This window comes from Aquarana catesbeiana, linkage group LG03, assembly GCF_042186555.1.
Source record: "Aquarana catesbeiana isolate 2022-GZ linkage group LG03, ASM4218655v1, whole genome shotgun sequence".
NCBI classification, from domain to species: Eukaryota; Metazoa; Chordata; class Amphibia; order Anura; family Ranidae; genus Aquarana; species Aquarana catesbeiana.
Window position 1 is genome coordinate 329,481,493 of NC_133326.1, and position 15,874 is coordinate 329,497,366.

Consider the following 15,874-nt stretch of genomic DNA (forward strand, 5'->3'; position numbering starts at 1 on the left):
TGGGCATCTCTGCCCATGTGAATGAGCCCCTAGTCTTTCCAAGCCCTCTCAGGAACATACTTTTTTTTCAGTAATGAGCATTATTTCAAAGACTCGCATGATTTTGTTATGAGAGTCTGTGTATTGTGTGTTGGCAGTACAGCCACTTCCAGGACTTTAACTATTACATTAAAGCTCAATTTCAAGTATGACTATTTTTGCATAGTTGTATTGGTGCAGCTTGGACCAGTTTAACTATGCATATTTCATACCTGTTTGGTCCCCATGGAAGCTTGAAATGACTGTAATAGGCATTGCTACTACAGTGATTGCCACTGGATTTCGAGTCATGTGCTGAGTGGCAGCCCTGCTGTTCAGCAAGCACAGTAAGTTGCTTACTCGGCATGGGCACCTTTTAGAGAACACTTTATTTTTCTAAATGAACGCAAAGCATTCTGATTAGACAGAGTGGAGAGACGGCACAGCAATGTCTCAATCTTCACCTCATCCAGAGTATGCTTTGCACTCATTCAGAGAAATGGTGTCCCCCGAACTGTGCCTGCTTTGAGTGAGGGACCCTCACGTTTACTAAGCAACAATGCAGTCACTCGGCATGGGACACGGAAGCCAATGGAAATTGCTGTAGTAACGGTGCCTACTACAGTGATTTCCAGCTTTCACATGGATCGGTCAGGTATGACACATGCATAGGGATGTAGATCCAAGCTGGACCAATGTAAAAATAGCCATACATGGAATTCAGCTTTTAAGGCGAAGGGTGGAAAAACATTTGGATAGTGTGTGTGTGTGTGTGTATATATATGTGTGTGTGTGTGTGTATATTAGAAGTGAGGTAAAATATTTTAGGAACCCAGATGGCAATAAAACACAGAGTAGGCATTTTTTGGTGCTTTCTGCTGTGCGACCAGATGTTTATTTGCATACATATAAAATAGAGCACAGGGTAAGGGAGAGTAGACATAAAGTGGTTGTAAAGCTACATCTATTACTGTAATTGCATTGATCCTCCCTGTTTTAGGTCCATATTTAGTACTGTGTGTGTTCCTAAAATTATAATGCTAAATACCTTCTTTGCACATTGCTGCTGTGCAGTCATGTGTCCTCCCTCTCCTTCCCTTCCCAATCTAAAAGAGAACAGTGGGAGGGGCTAGGATTCCCAGAGTGAGGACACATGATTGCACAGCAGCACTGTGCAAAGAAGGCATGTAGCATTATATTTTTTAGAAAACACACACACACACACACACACACTACTAAACATGGATCTAAAGCCGGATCAAAGTAATTTAATAGATGTACAAGCACTGGCGCAGCTACAGAGAATTGTATTGCTCAAGGCAGGAGGGGGAGGGGCAGGCAGGAGATCAGCTTACAGACTACAGGAATAGATGGTGGGGGAGATGAATAGACTCTGAGGAGAGGACAAGACAGAGGCATGTAAACTGACCTTGCTATCATGGATCAGCAGCCATGATCAGGTTGACCAATGCATACAGGGGAATATAGGAACAGGCAGGATCAACCAGGTATTGTACAACCTGGAAAGGGCACTGCAAAAGCACTATGCTATATATCATGCCTTAGACAGGAGCTTTTTTTTAGGATTACAACTACTTTAATTACTTCTGATCTGCTTGCACTATTTCACAATGTGATCCTGATATGTGATATTGCTTGATTTCCATGCTTATTAATAATGTAACCTTTTTCTCTTTGTAAATGAAAGCAAACTGTGGAAATAGACGCAAAAGTAAACTTATTCCGAGAGTGTGTGACTTTGATGACCTGGATGCACAATTTGGTATTAAAGAGGAAGAGGAGGAAGAGACGATTTGTCCTAAAGCGAAGGTTATTTTCTTCAACTGTGTAAATTGCTTTGACTAAAGCTAGCCATAGATGGATAGAATTTCTAACCAAAATTCTTAGGAAAAAGTCCAGGTGGAAATTCTCAGAACATTTGAATGTTGTTCGGAAGATTTCATTTTGCTTTTAACATTTGATTTTGGAATGAATGGATTTTACTGAACAAAAACCACAAACTGTTAGACGTTCATTCAAGAAAAATTGTCCATCCTGGTCCTTCGCATTTTCTTGTCACTTTGGTCGAAAATGAATGTGGATTTGACCTACTTATGATTATAAAAGCAAAAGAAAATTATTTTTCCAGATTTTGTACCCGAATTCTACCCATCTATGGCCAGCTTAAGAGATGCCATTGTAACAGAGCTTTTTGTGATGGTTGCTATGTCAGTTGGGTAAACCCACCTTTCTCTTCGTACAGTACGATATACTAGAAAATGGGAAGGAGCCCGCACAATGCAGTCTTTTGTTCACACTGTTTTACTGGTACCACATCCTCTCATATAAGACACTAAAAAAGAGCCCCTAAAACAACTAATAGGACTTTAAAGGTACCACACCATATATTAAAATTACCATTTTTGTTTGTACAAAAAGTTTAAAACACAGTAAATCAAACACCAAGGTGTTCCTAAAAACTGCAGTTCCATATATTGCCAGTTAATAATGACCATAGTCCCAGATGGTCATATATGGCGTTCAATGTAGGATTCCCCAGTCTGATGTATTTCACAGAAACCATGCCTGCTTCCTCTGGGAGAACCAGCATAAATCTGTCATAGATGCGACTTGGACCAAAAATGTGTAACTGCAACCACTGCACCGCAAGAGAAACCAGCCATACTAAAACATGTATGTTAAAAAAAAAAAAAAAAAAAAAAAAAAAGGGGGATTGAATTATTCCCTTAAATAAGCTATAAAGAAGAAACAATATCTATGGAACCTTAAAGGATAAAGTCCAACTGGTGTTTGTTTTTTGTTTTTTTGGGACTTTGATATTTTTCAGACTCTTCGTACAAAAGTTTTTCTTATTGGATCGCTCTGATTTTGCTTTCACTGTGGCTATGTCTCCAAATGGTTTCCTTAGGAAACTGTCAGCTTTCTTTCAGCTGATAAGCAAAACATGTTTACTGTCTGTATAGATTATTTCATATTCAGCTTTTTACTTCCTTTTTCAAAGTGTGATCCATTATTCTTGGTCATTAGGCATTGCACACAATAGTGTGAAATAAAGAAACTGAGGCTAATGTACTTCTAGTGCATAGTTCAAAGAGACCCTATCAGTAAATTTTTAAAAAATTAGACAAAAGCACTGACTTATTTATTTTTTTTTCTCATTCATTGAGGAACTCTACAGTGAGTAAAAAATCCTATTTGAATTTCTTTCTTGGGAGGGTTTTCCTTTCCAGAAGTATTTTTTTTTTTTTTATTCACTTGTAATATAACTTTTGAACCTGCTAGGAAAATCAACTACTTTAGGAAGAGTTGTTTTCCATGCACAATCACAGTCCTTTTCCCTTTTGCCACGTCATACAGCTCTACACTTCTAGGAGTGTGTATTTATGGTCTGTGCTGGCCCAGCTACTCTGTCCCTCCCCTCCCTACATAACTTTTATGCACTGTAGCTACCAGGGGAAAAGCACAGGGGGAAAATTTTGGGTATTCACATCCAAGATGGCAGCATTCAGCAGCAGTCTCGGACCTTATAGAACTCTATACAGAGGAGGCTTTTACAGGTAATTAACATGCATTAAATTCTTTAGACGAAAATATAATCTTATGATTTGGCGACAGAATCTCTCTACTACTTGCCGTTCCTGTATAAATTGCTGCATGGACTTCAAGTGGTTACAACAAGCTCACAAATGCAACCTAAGGCTTAAAGTGGATGTAAACCCACTCTCATCCTTTCTAAACTACCACCATAGTGGTATTCTATAAGGAAATACATGCCTCCTGCATGTTTCCTTACCTGTCAAATGTCCCCCCTCTGTCTGTTGTGAGACTCAAAAAACTGCTGATTCTGTGGGTGGGTCTGTTGTCTGGAGCTCGGTGGGCGGAGTCATGATGTCAGTAGACTCCCCGCCCCCCCTCTACACTCCCCTTGGCCAGGCGTCAATATTTCTTACACTGAACTTCTGCTTGTCTTGTGGATTATGCCCCATGATCACTTACATCCAGTCAAAACCCAGGAAAGTCACCAAATGACTTCAGCATGCCCAACCATGCTGAGGCGTGGAGCAGCCAATCCTGGGAGAGCTGGAGAAGACAGGAGGAGGGGATCGGAAGTACACAGAATGCCTTTCTCACACGTATGCATGAGATATGTAAATCACCTGTCACAGCAAGGGTTGAGTGACAGGTGAGTGTCTCCCCATTTTTATCTCACTGAAAAAAGATAAGAGGACTGCTCAGAGCTGTATTAACTCTTCGTGGCAAGACTGGGCACAGATGACATGAAATCCTATACTGTATAAGGTGCGAGCCTTAATTAAAAAATCCACATCCACTTTAAACTTGGTATCCTTATTTTTTTTTTTTCTTCAGGCGACCAGCATTTCAGTAAAAGTGATCCTGTACAGTAATCGGTTAACTACAGCACGTGGAAGTGCCCCTGGTAGACCCCTGATGTCTCCATAAAGAGAGCCGGTCACCTGCCCATTCTATCATAGAAAGCTTTTTAGCCCCCTTGTGGTAGTTAGAAAGCTAAACAAAAGAAAGAGAAAAATTTGAAACAACCCAGTCTCCCTGCGCGTACCTGAATGTAACACTTTCTCTTAGACTTCACTGAAGGACACATTAGACCAGGTTCAACATTTTACCTCGAATGTATTTTGGTTGCAATTTTACTGAAAATTGTACATCCCATTGATTGCTACAGCAGACATCTGGGATATGTGTAGGCTATTGGAGGTTGTATACTTTGAGTCTGATCTATCAAACTCTGCCAGTAGAACTCCTTATATCAGTGTGTACTTGTTGGCAGCTGAGCACTGCAGAAAAACTGATGGATTTTAAACGATGAATCCGTTGCCTTCATGCATTTTGACCCATGTACGATTTTCCTGATCAGTATCGTCTTTGCGCTTCTTTTTTTTTTCAGCCTGCTATTGCTTTGCCTGTAAAGAAACCTTTGAAACGTATCCGGTACCGAAAAGGTAAGGTCATAGTGTCATTTTACTGTCTTTATTATAATTTTATTTGTTGGGATAAAACTGATAAATGTACAAAAGAATAAACCTGGGGTGTCTGAGCATATGGATTTTTTGATAATGTATGCTAAGTACCATATTTATCGGCGTATAACACGCGCCAGCATATAACACGCACCCCAAGTTTAGGAGGGAATTTTAAGGAAAAAACTGTTAGGAGGGAAGTTTTAAGGAAAAAAACCTTACATTTAAATGCCCATCAATGCAGCCTTGTCAGTGTCTATCTGCTGCCTTGTCCATCATTGCAGCCTTGTCCGTGTCCTGTCGGTGTCCGTCGTTGCAGCCTTGTCGGTGTCCGTCGTTGCAGCCTTGTCGGTGTCCGTCGTTGCAGCCTTGTCGGTGTCCGTCGTTGCAGCCTTGTCGGTGTCCGTCGTTGCAGCCTTGTCGGTGTCCGTCGTTGCAGCCTTGTCGGTGTCCGTCGTTGCAGCCTTGTCGGTGTCCGTCGTTGCAGCCTTGTCGGTGTCCGTCGTTGCAGCCTTGTCGGTGTCCGTCGTTGCAGCCTTGTCTCTGTGCATTTGCAGACAGTCTGTACTGTCAGTACCTTGCCATTTAAAAATAGCGCTGCTGAGATACAGAGACGGATGTCCTGTATATCTCAGCGGCGCTCGGCCACTTTCGGCGGCTCACGCAGGACTGCAAGAGCCGCCAAAAGCAGCCGAGAACAGCCGAAAGCCGCCGAGAATGGGCAAGAGGCTCACAATCGGCGGGGGATGATTTTAAGGGAAAAAAACTGTGTGTTATACGCCAATAAATACGGTAATTCTTGTGTCCTCCCTCTGCTTCCCTTCCCAATCTAAAATCGTACAGTGGGAGGGGCTGAAATTCCTAGAGGGGAGGACACATGACTGCACAGCAACACTGTGCAAAGAAGGCATGTAGCATTATCATTTTAGGAACACACACACTGTACTAAACATGAATCTAAAACAGGATCAAAGTAAGAGCAGAGAATAGTATTACTCAAGTCAGGAGGGGAAGGGCAGGCAGGAGATCAGCTTTACAGAATACATAAATGACAGGAAGAGAAGGTGGGGTAGATACAGAGACACTGAGGAGAGGGCAAGAGGACGGAGGCATGTGAACTGACCATGCTATCATGGATCTGCAGCCATGATCAGGGTGGTCAGTACACCCAGGGGAACATAGGAACAGGCAGGATCAACCTGAAAAAGGCCAACTGACACTGCAAAAGCACTATGTTTATATATATATATATATATATATATATATATATATATATATATATATATATATATATATATATATATATATATCATACCTTAAATGCCTTTCATGCCTTTTATTTTTTTTTTTTTTTATGTTACAACCACTTTAATTACTTCTGATCTGCATGCACTATTTCACAATGTGATCCTGCTTTGTTACATTGCTTTATTTTTACATTTATTTATAATGTAACCTTTTTCTTTGTAAATGAAAGCGAACTATGGAAATAAATGCAAAAGTAAACTTATTCCAAGAGTGTGTGACTTTGACCTGGATGCACAATTTGGTATAAAAGAGGAAGAGGAAGAGGAAGAGGAGGAAGAGACGATATGTCCTAAAGCGAAGGTGAGCTTCTTCAACAGTGTAAATAGCTTAGACTAAAGCTGGCCATAGATGGATAGAATCTCTAACCAAAATTTTTAGGAAAGTCTTAGAAAAAGTTAGGCGACGATTCTCAGAACTTTTGAATGTCGTTCAAAAGATTTTATTTTCTTTTAACATTTGTTTTTGGAATGAATGCTCTTTTCTGAACAAAAACCACTTAAACTGTTAGACATTTGTTTATTTGAGAAAAAGTGTCCATCCTGGTCCTTCAAATTTTCTTGTCACTGCAGTTGAAAACTAATGTGGATTTGACCCACTAATGATTATAAAAGCAAACAAACTTTCTTAGAACGTTTTTTTGCCAAAGAATTTTCACCTGAAATTCTACCCATCTGTGGCCAGCTTAAGACATGCCATTGTGACAGAGCTTTTTGTGATGATTGCTATGTCAGTTGGGTAAACCCACCTTTCTCTTCGTACAGTACGATACACTAGAAAATGGGAAGGAGCTTGCAAAATGCAGTCTCTTTTTTTCACACGGTTTTACTGGTATAACATCCTCTCATATAAGACACTAAAAAAGAGCCCCTAAAACAACTAATAGGACTTTAAAGGTACCACACCATATATTAAAATTCAGTTTTGTTTGTACAAAAAGTTTAAAACACAGTAAATCAAACACAAAGGTGTTTGTTATGAAAAAACTGCAGTTCCATATATTGTCAGTTAATAATAACCATAGTCCCAGATGGTCATATGGGGTGTTCCATGCAGGAATCTCCAATCTTATGTATTTCACAGGAACAAGGCCTGCTTCCTCGGGGAGAACCAGCATAAATCTGTCATAGATGCTCAATATACATGCGACTTGAACCAGAAATGTGGAACTGCAACCACTACACCTCAAGGGAAACCAGCGTTACTAAAACAAGGGATTGAATTATTCCCTTAAGCTATCTAAAGGAACAGTATCTAAAGAGGTTGCAGGGATTTCCTCCTGCATATATTATCCTGCAGCAGCTCCACCAGGCATGTACATGCTCTGGGAAAAACACAATATCTATGGAGCCTTAAAGGATAAAGTCTCTTATTATTTTTTTTTTTTTTTTTTTTAGGAACTCAATATTTTTCAGACTCTTCGTACAAAAGATTTTCTTATTGGATGGCTCTGATTTTGCTTTCATTGTGGCAATGTCTCCAAATGGTTTCCTTAGGAAACTCAACTTTCAGCTGATAAGCAAAACACATTAAGCCTGAGTTCACACATATGCGAACACGGGCATCGCATTTGATTCGCACCCGCATTGCTGTACCAATCACATGCAATGTCTATGCAATGCGAGTTCAGCCATACAGTTTATATGGCTGAACTCGCATTGGATTCGCACAGAAAAGGTGCAGGGACTTTTTTCATGCACTGGAATCGGATCGCATAGGTGTTCACACCCATGTGATCTGATTCCTGTCCGAATCCACAGTTTGCACTGCAAACTGTGAACTGATCTTGGGGTGCCATTAACTTTGTATTGACACCTGCAGCAGTTTGCAGAGTGCAGTGTGAACTGGCTGGGGGAGAGATACGATGTGGGAACCCGCATTGGAATCGCGCTGGTACCTAGGCTTAATGTCTGTATAGAATATTTTTTATATTCAACTTTTTACTTATATTTTCAAAGTGTAATCCATTATTCCTGGTTATTGGGCATTGCACACAATAGTGTGAAATAAAAAGCTGAGGCTAATGTACTTATAGTGCTTAGTTTAAAGAGACCCTGTCAGTAAATGTTATAAAATTGCGGATAAAAGCACTGAAAAGCGGCACTCTACCGCCGACGCCCCAGTGTGAAAGTAGCCTTAGTGTTATTGAATGTTACATTTGCGCCATTTGTAAAAGCTGGGTAAAATTATACATAAATGGGATTGATACCTTCGGTGACCTGTCGGATTCACGTTTTCACCTTCCCAGAAAGCTTAGACTAGGGTAGCTGTATCTGCTAATACACTTTCTCTTAGATTTCACTGAAGGACACATTAGACCAGGTTCAACATTTTGCCTCAAATGTATTTTGGTTCTAATTTTACTTAAAATTGTACATCCCATTGATTGTTACAGCAGACATCTGGGATATGTGTAGGCTATAGGAGGTTGTATACTTTGAGTCTGATCTATCAAACTCTGCCAGTAGAACTCCTTATATCAGTGTGTACTTGTTGGCAACTGAGCGCTGCAGAAAAACAGATTGATTTTAAACCATGAATCCGTTACCTTCATGCATTTTGACCTCTGATTTTTCTGATTGGTAGTGTCTTTGTGCTTCTTTTTTTTTCAGCCTGCTATTGCTTTGCCTGTGAAGAAACCTCTGAAACGTATCCGATACCGAAAAAGTAAGGTCATAATGTCATTTTACTGTCTTTGTTATAATTTATTTGTTGGGATAAAACTGATGTACAAAAGAATAAACCTGGGGTGTCTGAGCATATGGATTTTTTGATAAGGTATGCTAAGTAATTCTTTTCTCATATTCTTAATTGTGGTTGTATGTAAAACCTCCAGAACTTCAAGCTGAATGCTTCCTGTACTTGCTTAACAGCTGTCCGAGTTGGCATTTGCAAGATCTCAACAATGGAGAGATTACAGTTTATCTGCATTTACGCAAGATATTTAGGAATATGAAGCTGCAGGAGTTCAGGCTTTGTTCCGTTTAGAGACTGCAGTACAAAACTGTTCATGGGTCTATAGTCAAATTTGAAAATACAATAAAAGCTCACTTTTTTTTTTTTTTTTTATCCCCAGCAACCAGTAAGCTATCTGAAAATCGGAAGAGGAGAAAACGATTAAGACTTGCTGGAAGGTTCAAGAAGGAAAAGCACCTGTCCTCTCGGGAATCTTCACATTCTGAGGTAACCGTTATGGTTTTTTTTTTTTTTTTTTTTTTTTGCTATCTGGGGCGCATGCATTCAGTGTATCCGTAAAGTATTCACAGCTCTTCACTTTCTCCATGTTTTTTTACAGCCCTATTCCAAAATGTATTCAATTCATTATTTTACTCAAAATTCTACAAACCATACCCCATAATGACAACATGAAAGAAGTTTGTTTGACATCTTTGCACATTTATTAATAATAAAAATTAAAAAAAAATCACATGTACATAAGTATTCACAGCCTTTGCTCAATACTTTGTTGAAGCACCTTTGGGACCAATTGCAGCCTCGAGTCATTTTGAGTATGATGGTACAAGCTTGGCACACCTATTTTTGGGCAGTTTCTTCCATTCTTCTTTGCAGGGCCTCTCAAGCTCCATCGGGTTAGTTGGGGAGCATCGGTGCACAGCCATTTTCAGATCTCTAGAGATGTTCAATTGGGTTCAAGTCTGGGCTGTGGTTGGGTCACTCAAGGATATTCACACAGTTGTCATGGCCCCATCTCTGTTGTTATCTTAGCTGTGTGCTTAGTATCATTGTCCTGTTGGAAGATTAACCTTTGCCCCAGTCTAAGGGTCCAGAGCACTCTGGAGCTGATTTTCATCAAGGATGTCGCTGCACATTGCTGCATTCATCTTTCCTTGGATCCTGACTAGTCTCCCAGGTTCTGCCACTGAAAAACATCCCCACAGTATGACGCTGCCACCACAATGCTTCATTGTAGGGATGGTATTGGCCAGGTGATGAGCAGTGCCATTCAGGAGCATTCATTTGGAGCACCCGGAAGTGTCAACAGTTTCCGAGTGTCTCAGAGTTCTCCAGGAAGCGCTGGGAGCCACCATCACCCCTGGACCTTTGGCCACATTCAGTAATGTATACACCAGCGGCTTTACTGTATGCACCAGTGGCTTTACATGGATGAGCACCAGACTCCTTAATGCAGGATATACATTGTGAGTGTAATTCCAATCTTTTTTTTTTTTTTTTTTCCTACATTAACCACTTGACCACTGGGCACTTAAACCCCTTTCCTAACCAGACCAATTTTCAGCTTTTGGTGCTCTCACATTTTGAATGACAATTACTCAGTCATGCAACACTGTATCTATATGAAATTTTTGTCCTTTTTTTTCACACAAATAGAGCTTTCTTTTGGTGGTATTTAATCACCGCTGGGTTCTTTATTTTTTGCACTATAAAAGATAAAAGACCGAAAAATCTGTAAAAAAAAAAAAGCATTTTTCTTCGTTTCTGTTATAAAATTTTGCAAATTAGTAATTTTTCTTCATATATTTTGGCCAAAATTTATACCGCTACATATCTTTGGTAAAAATAACCCAAATCTGTGGATATTATTTGGTCTTTGCAAAAGTTATAGAGTCCAAAAGCTATGGTGCCAATATCTGAAAATTAATCACACCTGAAGTACTGACGGCCTATCTAATTTCTTGAGACCCTAACATGCCAGAAAAGTACAAATACCCCCCAAATGACCCCTTTTTGGAAAGAAGACATTCCAAGGTATTTAGAAAGATGCATGGTGAGTTTTTTGAAGTTGTCATTTTTTCACACAATTCTTTGCAAAATCAAGTTTTTTTTTTTTTTTTTTTTTTTTTTTTTTTTTCACAAAATCGTCATATTAGCAGGTTATTTCTCACACACCGCATATGCATACCACAAATTACACTCCAAAACACATTCTGCTATTACTCCAGAGTGTGGCGATACCAGATGTGTGAGACTTTTACACAGCATGGCCACATACAGAGGCCCAACATGCACGGAGCACCTTCAGGCGTTCTGGAGCACCCAGGCCAATTCTGACATTTCTCTCCTACATGTAAAAATCATCATTTATTAGCTAGAAAATTACATAGAACCCCAAAACATTATATATGTTTTTTTAGCAAAGACCCTAGAGAATACAATGGCGGTCATTGCAACTTTTTATCTCACACGGTATTTGCGCATTTTTTGAACGCTTTTTTTTTTGGGAAAAAAAAACTGTTTTGTGCTTTAAAAAAAAAAAAAAAAACAGCAAAGTTAGCCCAATGTTTTTGCATAATATGAAAGATGAAGTTACGCCGAGTAAATAGATACCCAACATGTCACCTTTCAAAATTGCACGCGCTTGTGGAATGGCGCCAAACTTCGCTACTCAAAAATCCCCATAGGCGACGCTTTAAAATTTTTTACTGGTTACATGTTTTGAGTTACAGCGGAAGTCTAGGGCCAAAATTATTGCTCTCGCTCTACCGATCACACCAATACCTCATGTGTGGTTTGAACACCATTTTCATATGTGGGCGGGACTTACGTATGCGTTCGCTTCTGCATGCGAGCACACAGGGACTGGGGCGCTTTAAAAAAATTTTTTTTTTTATTGTTCATTTTACTTTATTTATTTTAGTTTGATGCTTTTAAAAAAAAAAAAAATTTTTGACCTCTTTTATTCCTATTACAAGGAATGTAAACATCCCTTGTAATAAGAATATGGCATGACAGGTCCTCTTTACAGTGAGATATGGGGTCAATAAGACCTCACATCTCACCTCTTCGATCGTAGTGGTGAGTCGGTAGAAGCACCGGAGGGTGGCGGGAGGGGGGGACATCCCCTTTCGCCTCCTATAAGAACGCTCAAGCAGTGGAACAGCCGCTATGATTCTTATGGTGTAGGGAATCGCCGGCTAAAAAAGCTGATATCTGAATGATGCCTGTAGCTGCACCCATCATTCAGATATCCCCGCACAAAGTCAAGAACGTCGTATGACAGCCGGTGGGCAGGAAGTGGTTAAACGCATTTTTTTTTAACACAAAGTTGTCCATTTATACATTATTTCTAACACATAACATGTACATACCAAAAATGACACCCCAAAATAGATTCTCCTCCTCCTGAGTACGGCGATACCACATGTGTGAGACTTCCACAGCCTGGCCACATACAGGGGCCGAGTACAGCCAAGTATGGCTGAGTATGGCTGGGTATCACCGAGTATTGCAGAGTATGGCAGAGTATTGCGGGGTATTGCAGAGTATGGCAGGGCATTGCGGGGTATCGCCGAGTATGGCGGGGTATCGCAGAGTATTGCACAGTGTTGCGGGGGCATTGCCGAGTAGTGCGGGGGCATTGCAGAGTAGTGCAGGCATTGCAGAGCGTTAGGGATGGCTGAGCATGGATGGATGGATGGATGGCTGGATGTCACTGGTTAGCGCTGTGGGTACTACACATCCAGCCCACAGCGCTGCAGCCATCCATCCATCCCCCTCTCCGCTCACAGTGTACCGATTGGTACACAGGAGGGGAGGAGAGGAACCGGCGTCATCAGATGACGCCGGTTTGTTTACATGTGATCGCTCCGTCATTTGACGGAGCAATCGCATGGTAAACGGCCGCGATCAGCGGCCATTTACCGGGATCCGTGATGCGCCGGGTCCTCTGGTCATATGACGTGATCCCACAGTTAAGCAAACCGCCCTCCTGCAGCCGTCATTCGGCTATGGGCCGGTTGCTAAGTGGTTAAAACTGTGATCCTTCTACTGCTTGTAGTGCCCCCGGACCTCTGGCCACATACTGTACTGTATTTTGTATTGCCATAATCCTTTTTATATGAATAAATGGTTGTGGAAGGAATCATCTGAGTTCCCATTCTTTCTTATGGGGAAATTTGCTTTTGATATGAGTGCTTTGGATTACAAGCATGTTTCTGGAATTAATTATTATGCTCCTAATCCAAGGTTTTACTGTTTATTCAAAGCTGAACCCAGGTATGATTTTAATTGCGTATTTACATTGATCCAGCTTGAAAAAAATGTAACTATGCATATTTAATACCTGATAGACAGCTGTGGAAGCTAACAATCAGCGTGGTAGTTGGCGCTATTACAGAGATGGTCTCCACAATCTTTTGGGTCCTGTGCCGCTTCGCACTACAGCCATTTACAGAACATCTTGTATTTTTTAAGGGAGTACAGGGCTTTCTCTGGTTCAGGTGGAGATTGCAATGTCATTCCTCCACCTCATCCAACCAGAAAATGTCTTGTATTCATTGAAAAAAGTGTTCTGTGAATGGTGGTGGTGCTATTCAAGTTATCCCTTATCAGTATGCAGTGGGGAAGCTGCATGGCACAGAATCTGGAAGATCAGAGATCACTCTAGTAGCACCAGCTACTACAGTGATTGATGGCTTCCCCAGCAGTTGATCTGGTATGAATTTTGCATACTTTGGTCCAAGCAGGACAATGCAATTAATATTTTTAAAGCTGAACTTCAAGTATAAAGTAACATCTATGTAGGGTAATTGGCTGTTGTCATTAACTGACGCTGATAACTTTGGTCCAGGCATTCATTTTTTTTATTTATTTTTTTTTTACTATGCCTGGTGTCCTGAAGGAGTTAAAAAAAACTCAGCATGTGATTACTGCTTTAAATAATGGTGTTTCTGTACAGGGTGAAAATAATATCGGTGCAGCCAGTCCCAGTGACACTGTTGAGGAGGGACTGGATCAAGAGCATGGAGGATCTTCTAAGAGGAACTTTGAACGAGGTGGAGGGGGAGCAGCCATGAAAGAGAATGTGTGCCAGGTAACTGTTTGAATAAGCCATGATTGGAATAGCATTAGCATATATTTTGATGATATTTTAGATACTGATTGTAGGCTTTTTTTTTTTACTAGTAATAGCAGTGATCAGCGTGTTTTTTTTTTTGTTTGTTTTGTTTTTTTTATCGCGACTGCGGTATTATGGCGGACACATTGGACATTTCTGACACATTTTTGGGACCATTGTCATTTATACAGCAATCAGTGCTATACAAATGCACTGATTCCTGTGTAAATGACACTGGCAGTGAAGGGGTTAACCACTAGGGGGCTAGGGAGGGGTTAAGTATGTCCTGGGGATTGTTACTAACTGTGGGGGGGGGACGTGGCTATGTGTGACATGTCACTGATCTCTGTTCCCGATCACAGGGAGCAGAGATCAGTGACACTGTCACTAGGCAGAACGGGGAGATGCTTGTTTACATTAGCATCTCCCCGTTCGTCCTCTGTGAGGCGATCGCGGGTATCCTCGTAGCGATCAAGTCCGCGGGACCCACGACCCAACTTACGGAGCTGCGGCGCAAACGCAGTGGCATGGCGGCAAATTCAAAGGGACGTACGGGTACGCCCAATTGTCCAGCTGTGCCATTCTGCCGTCGTACATCGGCGTGCGCCGGTCGGGAAGTGGATAAGGTGAGCATGAAATTTTCCTCCACCGAACATCAACACACCGGGCCTCTTACCAAAGAAAATGGACCAGTTATAGCTGGTTAAACAAGCGTGATATATTCACAGCGCCACAGAACCACTTCAATTAGATCATAGATGGCTGGATCTTGTAGTCTCACCAAATGGAAATTCATAGGTACATGTATGAGGCAACTCCTCATGGTGTAGTATTTTTAAAACCAGGGTGAATTTATTTCATAAAAAACAGCCAGGGTACTCAATTTCGTTAGATGAAAGCAGGCATGTCAGAAGCTACAATCTGTCATGGATATCAATTGTTTCCAACCACAAAGATGGCCAGGGTCGACACGTTACAGGGTTGTGACTTCAGAGCTGCACCCTACGAGGGGTTTCGTCCAATAGATAACTTTCCGGTAGATAACGCACAGAGCTTGAAAGATCCTTTTGACAAGAAATTGGAGTCATTATTAAAGGCTTCCTTTTCTGTGGCCAGTTCAGCTATTCAGCCAGCTGTTGCAGCAATTATATCTGCCAGTCCGTAAAGGATCGGGTCAGACGGCCTGACAGGCCTAACCGGGAGGATGATCTGGCTGAAAATAAGATCGATATTCCTCGAGTGCTGTGTGTTGCTATTGACGCCTTTTAAAGGATTCAATACAGCAGGTTTCTCATATTTGGAAAGCTTAGGCTGGATCATAAATACCGAAAAGTCAGCTTTGAGACCAGCTCAAAGTCTAAAGTATTTAGGTCTGATCCTAGATACGTTCCAAGCAAGGGTATTTTTGCCACCTGTAAAGATTTGTGCCCTGAAGGATCAGGTGCTTCAGATAAGGGGCACCAGACAACCCTCCATTCAGCTCTGTATGAGTCTTCTAGGGAGGATGGTGTCAGCCTTTGAGGCAGTGCCCTATGCCCAGTTCCATTCCAGGCCTTTACAAGACATCTTGTTGCCTTTGAACAGGAGAGGACAAGCCCTGGATTATCCAATGTTCGTATATACTCGGGCACGCTTAAGTCTAAACTGGTGGTTGCAGGATCAGAACCTGCGAAAAGGAAAATCCTTCCTTCCTAGTAACTTGGAGAGTACTGGCTGC

The 15,874-nt window shown here is 41.2% G+C and overlaps 1 protein-coding gene across 4 annotated transcripts in view; it reads left to right on the top strand.

Annotated features, from left to right (window-relative positions):
• The window catches only part of NSD1 (nuclear receptor binding SET domain protein 1), a 128,877-nt gene that overhangs the window by 53,071 nt on the left and 59,932 nt on the right, over nt 1-15,874 (top strand). For all 4 annotated transcript variants that reach the window (XR_012242874.1, XM_073620484.1, XM_073620483.1 and 1 more), the window contains exons 8-13: nt 1,727-1,848; nt 4,964-5,018; nt 6,514-6,644; nt 8,954-9,008; nt 9,418-9,524; nt 13,999-14,133. Coding sequence is in view for 3 of the 4 variants with exons in the window: in XM_073620484.1 (XP_073476585.1) it covers nt 1,727-1,848; nt 4,964-5,018; nt 6,514-6,644; nt 8,954-9,008; nt 9,418-9,524; nt 13,999-14,133 (605 nt within the window). In the remaining variant the exon portion in view is untranslated. The remainder of the gene's footprint in view (nt 1-1,726; nt 1,849-4,963; nt 5,019-6,513; nt 6,645-8,953; nt 9,009-9,417; nt 9,525-13,998; nt 14,134-15,874) is intronic.